Source organism: Labeo rohita, chromosome 20 (genome assembly GCF_022985175.1).
Source record: "Labeo rohita strain BAU-BD-2019 chromosome 20, IGBB_LRoh.1.0, whole genome shotgun sequence".
Lineage (NCBI taxonomy): Eukaryota > Metazoa > Chordata > Actinopteri > Cypriniformes > Cyprinidae > Labeo > Labeo rohita.
Window position 1 is genome coordinate 30,738,288 of NC_066888.1, and position 9,880 is coordinate 30,748,167.

A 9,880-nucleotide genomic window follows, 5' to 3' on the forward strand; every position below is an offset into this window, starting at 1 on the left:
CATGCTTTTGAGGAACATTCGGTTGTCTCACAATCATCACTGTATTGCATTGCATTGCACTACATGTTTTGAAGCTACAGAGCTTTAATCATAAATCTAAACGTTAAATATCTTACTAAGACATCATTGGAAGATACAGGGGTTGGACAATGAAACTGAAACACTGGCCAATATAGTGTTGGAGGTTTCATGGCTATATTTATGCAGCCTGGTGGCCAGTCTTTACTGATCGCACATTCCACCAATAAGAGCAGAGTGTGAAGGTTGACTATGTGCACCCAATAGCTCAAACATTGTACCCTGAAGGTGGTGCCGTGTATTAGGATGATAATGCACCAATACACACAGCAAGACTGGTGACAAGAGTGATTTGATGAACATGAAAGTAAAGTTAAACATCTCCCATGGCCTGCACAGTCACCAGATCTGAATATTATTGAGCCACTTTGGGGTGTTTTGGAGGAGCGAGTCAGGAAATGTTTTCATACACCAACATCACATAGTGACCTGGCCACTGTTCTGTGAAAGGAATGGCTCAAAATCCTTCTGGCTACTGTGCAGGACTTGTATTTGTCATTCCCAAGATGAAATAATGCTGTATTGGCTGCAAAAGGAGGCCAAACACCATACTAATTGTGGTCTAAACCCAGGTGTTTCAGTTTCACTGTCCAACCCCTGTATATATTTCATTTTATGCAAGTCGTCTGATATACTGTTATAAAAACCTCATTGATTCACATTACAACAAGTAAAGCAAATATCCAAGAGCTGTAGTGAGTTATGCACTAGGAAACAGTATGTAGGCCTGATTAAACCTTTCATGCAGACTAAAATATATTTTTTGCATAGATAGCTTTAACAAAATCTAACTGTACCTGTTTGCCCATATGCAAATATACAGGCGTTGTATCCTTGGAAAGCGCTGTCCAAAAGACTCTCTCCAAGACACTGAAACACCACATCCTGACCTATGAGTAAGACATTACAAAATATAAACATACAAGCAAGAATAATTGTCATGCCTCACTAAATTAGTTGAAAATACTACAGATGTCTTTAAGGAACAGCTCACAGAAAAATGAAAATTGGCTGTATGTGTACTCATCTTCAGGCCATTCAAGATGTAGATGAGTTTGTTTCCTTATCAGATTTTGAGAAATGTAGCATAACATCACTTCCTCACCAATGGCTGCTTTGCAGTGAATGGGTGCCGTCCAAATAAGAGTCCAAACAGCTGATAAAAACACCACAATAATCCACAAGTAATCCACACCACTCCAGTCCATCGCTTAACATCTAATGAAGCCAAAAGCTGTGGATTTGTAAGAAACAAATCCATCTTAAGGTGTTTTTTTTTTTACTTTAAACTGACTAAATATGACTAAAATATGAATAGTCTATCTATAACATTGTTTTCTTTATTGAAAAAGTTGTCTCATCTAAATCATGACAGAAATATGCACAGATCACACACTCTTTATGGGCAAAAACAGTCTAAAACTAATTTCTGGCTGGATTTTGAAGTGAGAGGACAACAGGGGATGGACCTTTTCCCCCTGAGAAGGCATTATTATGGATTATGGACATGAATTTTGACCAAAAGCGACAATTTGAAGCTAAAAAAGTCTTCAGGATTTGTTTCCTACAAGCACACAGCTTTTTGCTTCACAAGATATTAACTGATGGACTGAAGTGTTGTTTTTATCAGCTGTCCAGACTCCAAGTGATAGTATGCTACATTTCTCCAAATCTGATGAAGAAACAAACTCATCTACATCTGGGATGGCCTGAATGTGAGTAAATTTAATTTTTGTTAAAGGATTCAATTTAAGTTTTTCAAGTGCTTTGAAGTGCATTGTTCATTTACTTTCATTGTAAGTTTTTGTGCTATCTTTTTAACTAAAAGACTAAATTTAAAATAATCTAAGGTAATTAACCTAAATGAAGTAACTACTAACAGAGCTCAACTTGTCTTGAAGCCTTCCAAATCTTTATAGATGAACAATAGATTTGATAAAGCAGTTTTACTGGTTTGTCTTTTCTTTAGAAAAGTTCACAAGGAAACACATACAAGGAATACTGATGTCTGTAAGAGTTTCTATTGTCATCACAAATGATCCCCTTATGATTCAGATCACTACATTATAAACACATGACAGAGGTTTAGTGAGAGTTTCAACAAAAGGGTTGGTCATTATAGCAAAATGAATTATTTTGAATGTCAACAGACCTGCAAACTTGGCCGCCTCAGCCTCATCCATAGACCAGAAGCAATAATCATATGCAAAAACCTGAAACAACATCGCACATGTCTAAAGACTGTGTAACAGATGCATGTCACAAGCTTGAAATGAGCTATCGAATAGTTCAACATGACTAATGATCTAATTAAGTTAAACACTTTACTGTCACGCACATTATTCATGATAGTGCTTGTAATGCATTTGTTCACATTAATGTAATGCAAAAAAGACATATGAGAACTCACCTTTGGTTTGTTCCTGCATTCATAAAAGGACAGAAAGAAAAACAACAACAGAAATACATATTAACATTGGATAATATATACGAAAATAATGCTTTTGTTCGGCAAGGATGCAATAAATTGATCAAGAGTGAAATTAAAATTTAAACAATTTTTGAGCTTTCTATTCAAAGAATCATCTGTTTCCACAAAAATATGCAGCACAACTGTTTTCAACATTGATAATAATCAGAAATGTTTCTTGAGTAGCAAATCAGCATATCAAAATGATTTGTGAAGAATCGTGTGACACTGAAGACTGGAGTAATGATGCTGAAAATTCAGCTTTGCATCAAAGGGATAAATTACATTTTACAATATATTCACATAGAAAACAGTTCTTTTGAATTGTAATAACATTTCTCAATATTAGTGTTTTTATTATATTTTTGATCAACTATATGGAGCCTTGGTTCTTCAAAAAAAAAAACATTTTAAAAATCATTAAAAAACATTTTTTTTTTTTAAATATATCATTATAAACTTTTGAATACTTAAATAGTAATGCAATCTGTAATTTTTGTACATATATAGATTTATAAAATTATATATTGCATACATTTTACTCCCATTTTATCATCTACACTGCCTCATTTTAATATAGTTCATTGTGCCATATTTTTATGAATTTTCAGTGTACTTGAAAATCGTGCATCCGATCACCTTTTCTCAACAGGACACATGATTTAAGTTAATCGCCAGTGTGTAATAATTAAAGGTTTGTTCAAATCATTAAGTCTGCGCAATATTAAGTTTGCGCAATACTAACTGATGTTTTTTTTAGCAACTAATCACCACTAATAACATAAGTGTGTATTAAGGCTGTGAAACTCAAATATCTAGATCAGATGAAACATCCTGTAAAGCAACAAGTATATTTTTTTCTGTAGAAACTGACAAAAATTACAAATTAAGGACAAAGCTGCTGATATTCCTTATAAGCACATGCTGAGCATGACTTCTGTTGTTGATGGGAGACAACACACAGTCTTCAAGCATTTCAGGAACATTTCAGAAATATTTGCCTTATTACACAATAGAACCATCCTCTTTGAACCTCCATCTCACTTTTCTTTAATTAAATTCCACCCTGTTATCATTACATGACAAACACAGCATCTGCATGAGTGCGCTGTCTCTACTTGCACTTCATAATGAAAACACAAACTTGCTGTGAGGGATTATTATGGAATTTGAGTAAACTTTCTTGCATAAGCCTGTAAAACCTGTTTGCACGCCAACTCTTAAACCGCTGCAAGTTACAGCAGAGGCGGCTCAGCAGTCTGAAACATGACTAGATCACTGCTGAGAAACTGAGAAAAGCTGTATACGACTGAGGAGATTCCTGCATGAGCAGGTGACCTGGAAAACGGCCAGATCTCTGGGAAAGGCTTGTGGAGAAAACAGGCACACCCTTTGTAAAGAGACCAGGAGGAGGAATGGAAGAAGAGACAAAGAGAAGGAATGAAAAAAAGAGAGATAAAAATCCTCCAGCACCGGTTGACAACTGACTGGTCTTTAATATAACCAACGTGCATGTGCAGTTTGGTGCATGCTGACAGACAAACAACGCAAAAACAAAGGCTGATTTTAGTTGAAGGACAGACAAACCGCTGGATCAGAGGCAGAGATATGAAACACTGCTGACTGATGAAGGTTCTGCAGCAAAACCAATAAACGCCTCTTTGTGTCATGGATAAAAATGCCAAGCTACTGTACAGTAAATAAAAACCTTGCCTCATTAAATAAACTAACAATAATGATATACACACAATTTATGGGCAAAACTGTTTATAACCTATGCAAATACAGCAGTCATAGATACTTTTTAATGCATGACCAGTCTGAAGTACATGAAATGTCACATGGCATTTTGCATGTATTATACTGGCAAAAAAATGCTTATCAAGCTCCAAGAAAGCAATTAGAATGCCTTAGCGACACCACTCAGATTCAGAAGACCTTCACTAATTCAAAGCAACATGCTGTTAACCAGCAAAAACAACTTGGAAAAAACCCTGGAAACCCTAGAAAGCACCTGGAAATTAGCAATTGCTTAGCAACTCCCTAGTAACCATTTAGAACACCTTGACAAGAACATAATGCTCTTGAAACCACCGAGAAAATTAGCAACTGCTTAGCAACACCCTAGCAACCACTCAGAACACCTTGACAACTACATAATGCCTTCAACCCACCCAGAACAACAGCAACACCAAGACAAGCACATAATGCACTAGTAACCATCCAGAATATGTTAGCAACACCCCAACAACCACCCAGAATACCTTGACAAGAATAATTCCTTTGAAACCACCCAGATCATTAGCAATTGCTTAGCAACACCCCAACAACCACCCAGAATACCTTGACAGCTACATAATGCCTTGAACACACCAGAATATGAGCAACTGCTTGGCAACACCCTGGCAACCACCCAAAACACCTTAACAACCACATAACGCCGAGTAACCACCCAGAAAATGTTAGCAACACCCCGACAACCACCCAGAATACCTTGAGAAGAACATAATTCCCTTGAAACTACCTAGATCATTAGCGACTGCTTAGCAACACCCTAGCAACCACTCAGAACACCCTGACAACTACATAATGCCTTGAAACCACAAGAACATGAGCAACTCCTTAGCAACACCCTGGCAACCACCCAAAACACCTTAACAACCACATAATGCCCTAGCAACCACCCAGAACACATTGACAATCACACGATGCCCTAGAAACCACTCAAAACACCTTAATAACTCTATAGCAATACTCTAGTTAGCACCCAGAAAACTTTAGCAATTGTCTGGCAACCACTGAGAACACCTCAACAACCACATAACACCCTATGAACCACCCAGAATACCTTAATAACCACATAATGCCTTACAAACCACCAGGAATACCTTAGTAACTGCTTAGCAATACACTAGCAACCACCTAGAACACCTTAACAACTTAACAAATATCAAGAACACATTAACAACTGCATAATGCCCTACAAACCACCCAGCAACACCCTAGCAACCACATAGAACACCTTAAAAACCACATAATGCCATAGTAACTGCCCAGAAAATGTTAGAAACATCCTAACAACCACCCAGAACACCCTGACAATCACATAAAGCCCTAAAACCCACCCAGAACATTAGCAATTGCTTAGCAACACCCAGAACACCTTAACAACCATATAATGCCCTAAAAACCATCCTTGAAAACCTTAGCAACTGCTTAGCAATACCACAACATCCACCCAGGATACCTTGACAATCACATCATTCCCTATAAAGCACCCAGAACACTTCATCAACCATATAGTGCCCTAGAAAGCACACAGAATACATTAGCAACTGCTTCGCAACATCCTAGCAACCTCCCAGAATACCTTTACAACCTCATAATGCCTTAGTAACCACCCAGAAAATGTTAGAAAAATCCTAACAACAACTCAGAACATGCTGACAATCACATAATGCCATAGAAACCAGCCAGAACATTAGCAATTGCTTAGCAACACACTAGCAACCACCCAGAACACCATTACAACCACAGAGAGACCATCCTGAAAATCTTAGCAACTGCCTAACAATACCACAACATCCACCCAGGATGCCTTAACAACCACATACAGGGGTTGGACAATGAAACTGAAACACTGGCCAATATAGTGTTGGAGGTTTCATGGCTATATTTATGCAGCCTGGTGGCCAGTCTTTACTGATCGCACATTCAACCAATAAGAGCAGAGTGTGAAGGTTGACTATGTGCACCCAATAGCTCAAACATTGTACCCTGAAGGTGGTGCCGTGTATTAGGATGATAATGCACCAATACACACAGCAAGACTGGTGACAAGAGTGATTTGATGAACATGAAAGTAAAGTTAAACATCTCCCATGGCCTGCACAGTCACCAGATCTGAATATTATTGAGCCACTTTGGGGTGTTTTGGAGGAGCGAGTCAGGAAATGTTTTCATACACCAACATCACATAGTGACCTGGCCACTGTTCTGCAAAAGGAATGGCTCAAAATCCTTCTGGCTACTGTGCAGGACTTGTATTTGTCATTCCCAAGATGAAATAATGCTGTATTGGCTGCAAAAGGAGGCCAAACACCATACTAATTGTGGTCTAAACCCAGGTGTTTCAGTTTCACTGTCCAACCCCTGTAATTCCATATAAAGCACCCAGAACACCATATAGCACCCTAGAAAGCACACAGAATGCATTAGCAACTGCTTAGCAACACCCTAGCAACCACCCAGAACACCTTAACACCATTTCCTAGTGACCACCCAGAAAATGTTAGCAACATCCTAGTAACTACCCAGAACACCCTGAAAATCCCATTATGTTGTAGAAACCACCCAGAACATTAGCAATTGCTTAGCAACACCCTAGCAATCACCCAGAACACCATTACAACCACATAATGCCTCAGAAACCACCCTGAAAATCTTAACAATAACTTAATGCCCTAGAAACTACTCCAAAAGTCTTATTAATGGCCTAGAAGCACCCTAGCAACTACCCAGAACACCTTAACATTTGCCTGGCAACATCCAGAACACCCTAGAAACTACCTAGCAACCACTAAGAACATCTTTAAAAAAATCAGTGCCATAGACACCATAACAGCAACCACCTAGCAACAAGAACATTTTAGCAGCTGCTAAGGAATACACAAGGCACATACAACTTTCAAACTTAAAGTTGTTTTATTGTAAACTACGATTCAAAGTTTCCTTTTCTAAAATGCCTACAGTATTTGTATTCACAGGAAGTTAACCAGATATCATTTGTAAAGCTATGTGGCGCTTGGCAAACGAAACGTACATGAAGCGTACAGCACACATTTGTGCAGCTTTGTTTTTAAGTTGCCTGAAAAGACCCAATGAGACATGAGTAATTTAGTTTCTTGGGGTTTTATCACGAGTATCCAGGGTTACCTTTGACCTGCCAATGAACCTTCACTCGTTTCTATGGACACTGAAGGTCAAAGGAGAAGAGGAATGTAGAGAAACAAAGAAAATGTCAGCAAAAGAGAATCAGACTAAAACAGGAAGTCAGATGCAGGATTCTCTGTTTCTTTACTACTTCACCAAATGATCAGACTAATGATTTCGCTTGATAAATAGCAACTAGAAACGACCCTCTGTCACTGTTGTGCACAGGCACACAGCACTTACGCTCTTCAGATCTAGTTAACATTTTTCCAACAGTGTGAAGCTTGTCAAGACAACTACAGAGATATAAATTTTGCATTTTTCTTTGCATATCACTCTACTGAGTGTTAGTTAAATACAGTCACACACCCAAAACAACACACCCCAGTTTACCTGCTGTCGCCCTTTCCTAGGTTTCCACTCGCCGGGTGCAGGATGGTCTGATTTCCTTCCATGTCCACAACACATTTTGTCTTCAAGTCTCGTTCTATAAAAAGCACATTAATAACAATCAATCAGAAACTGGTCAAAATATTGTTTGCATCACCGCTCACAAAGGCAAAATTCTAAAATTATTAACACTTTATATTAAAAATGTAACATAAGTTGAAGCTTTGCTTTCATAAATGAGAATCATAAATGAAATAAGGACCGGAGATAAAAACCATAATCAACTCTAAACATTAAACACGCAGATAATGTGACAGTCACATGGCTGCAGTTCATACTCACCTCTCCTGTTCATGGGTCGCACCCGGACCGCCACTTTCACATTAGACTCATTCACAGAACTTTCATCCATCTTGAAGATCTTCTGCACCTGTCTCAGCAGTTCCTATGTTATTATTTCATCCAATTATGATTATTACATCCAATAACTCTGAAACGAACATGCTTATTTTAGCTACAAATTATTAGCAGCTCTGAATATTTCAAACGAATCTTTGAAACATTGTAACACTGTTTCAGATGTTTGATCTGTAACAGTGTTTCACAACTTAAAGTTCCAAATGATAAATTTAGGTTACGTTTAGGTTATAGTACCGTAAAACCTAGTTTTACCTGTTTTTTGAGAGTGTGACTACTCGTTACGGAGCTGTGCGTGTCATTCCAGCAGTGATCATGTGGAAGTGTTACAGATTAAATGCCCAGAACAGACACACTGACTCATCCAGACCGAAATAAAACACTTCCAAGGCCGATCCTACCAGCCAAACATGAAACAAGAGTTTACTAAACGGAAAGCAGCGATAAATCCACCTGTTTTATTTGCTGATCTTTCGCCATCTTACCGTGTTAAACTTCAGGGGATCTTCAGGAGCGTTTGAGCAGGTGAATCACGCACATACGGGACTGACGGACCGTAAACAGAACGAGCAGGTAGAACAACACCGTCATTTACAATAGTGCTGAAGTGGGCGGGGCTTGACGGTCTGGAGCAGTTTCTGATTGGACAGGTACGGTGGGTTTAAATGATCATTTTCATGTTAAATTAAGTTTTCACTGCTAGTTGTCAATTGAGAACAGTTTCTGAGTGTCATTATTCACATACAAAATATTGTAATTTTCTTCTGTCAGCCTTAATCTGTCTAGTAAAAAAAAAAAAAAAAAAAAAAAAAAAAAAGACACTTCTGTAAGTGACAGAAAGTCAGGATGAAGCAAAACGCCTGTAACTCAAGGGTCTTATGCAGAATGTTTATAATATATGGAATTAGATATTATAAAATAATATAATAATATATTCTTTATATTATATTATATATTACATATAAATATTACATATAAATATAAATAGAAAAAATAAAAGTGCACTGTTAATTGAAAACATGTTAAAAAAATGTAAAAACAGATAAGATAAAATTAAAATATATTAGAATAAATATATATTGCATAATTAATATAAATATTTTATATAAATACATAAAATATATAATATACACTACCGTTCAAAAGTTTGGGGTCAGTACATTTTTATTGTTTCTTTCTTTTTTTTTTTTTTTTTTTAAGAAATTAATACTTTTATTCACCAAGGATGTATTAAGTTAATAATTAAAAGTTTATTAAAAGTTAATAAAAAAATCATTTGCATTGTTATAAAATATTTGTATTTTGAATAAACACTGTACTTTTTAAACTTGTTATTCATGAAAGAATCCTGAAAAAAAAAATCACGGGTTCCAAAAAATATTTGGCAGCACAACTGTTGATATTATCCAACATTGATCATTCTAATAATAAATCCGCATATTAGAATGATTTCTGAAGGATCATGTGACACTTAAGACTGGAGTAACAGCTGATAAAAATTCAGCTTTTCATCACAGGAATAAATTCAATTTTAAAGTATGTTAAACTAAAAAACATTATTTTATATTGTAAAAACATTTTGCAATATTACTG

At 36.8% G+C, this 9,880-nt stretch overlaps 1 protein-coding gene across 1 annotated transcript in view; it reads right to left on the minus strand.

Moving 5' to 3' along the window:
• The window catches only part of kif13bb (kinesin family member 13Bb), a 34,569-nt gene extending 25,674 nt beyond the window's left edge, over positions 1-8,895 (minus strand). Inside the window, 7 exon segments of the mRNA XM_051139123.1 lie at positions 876-968; positions 2,231-2,291; positions 2,489-2,501; positions 7,874-7,967; positions 8,213-8,315; positions 8,543-8,684; positions 8,773-8,895. Coding sequence (XP_050995080.1) covers positions 876-968; positions 2,231-2,291; positions 2,489-2,501; positions 7,874-7,967; positions 8,213-8,282 — 331 coding nt within the window. The 5' untranslated portion in view covers positions 8,283-8,315; positions 8,543-8,684; positions 8,773-8,895.
• Positions 8,896-9,880: the final 985 nt, after the last annotated feature.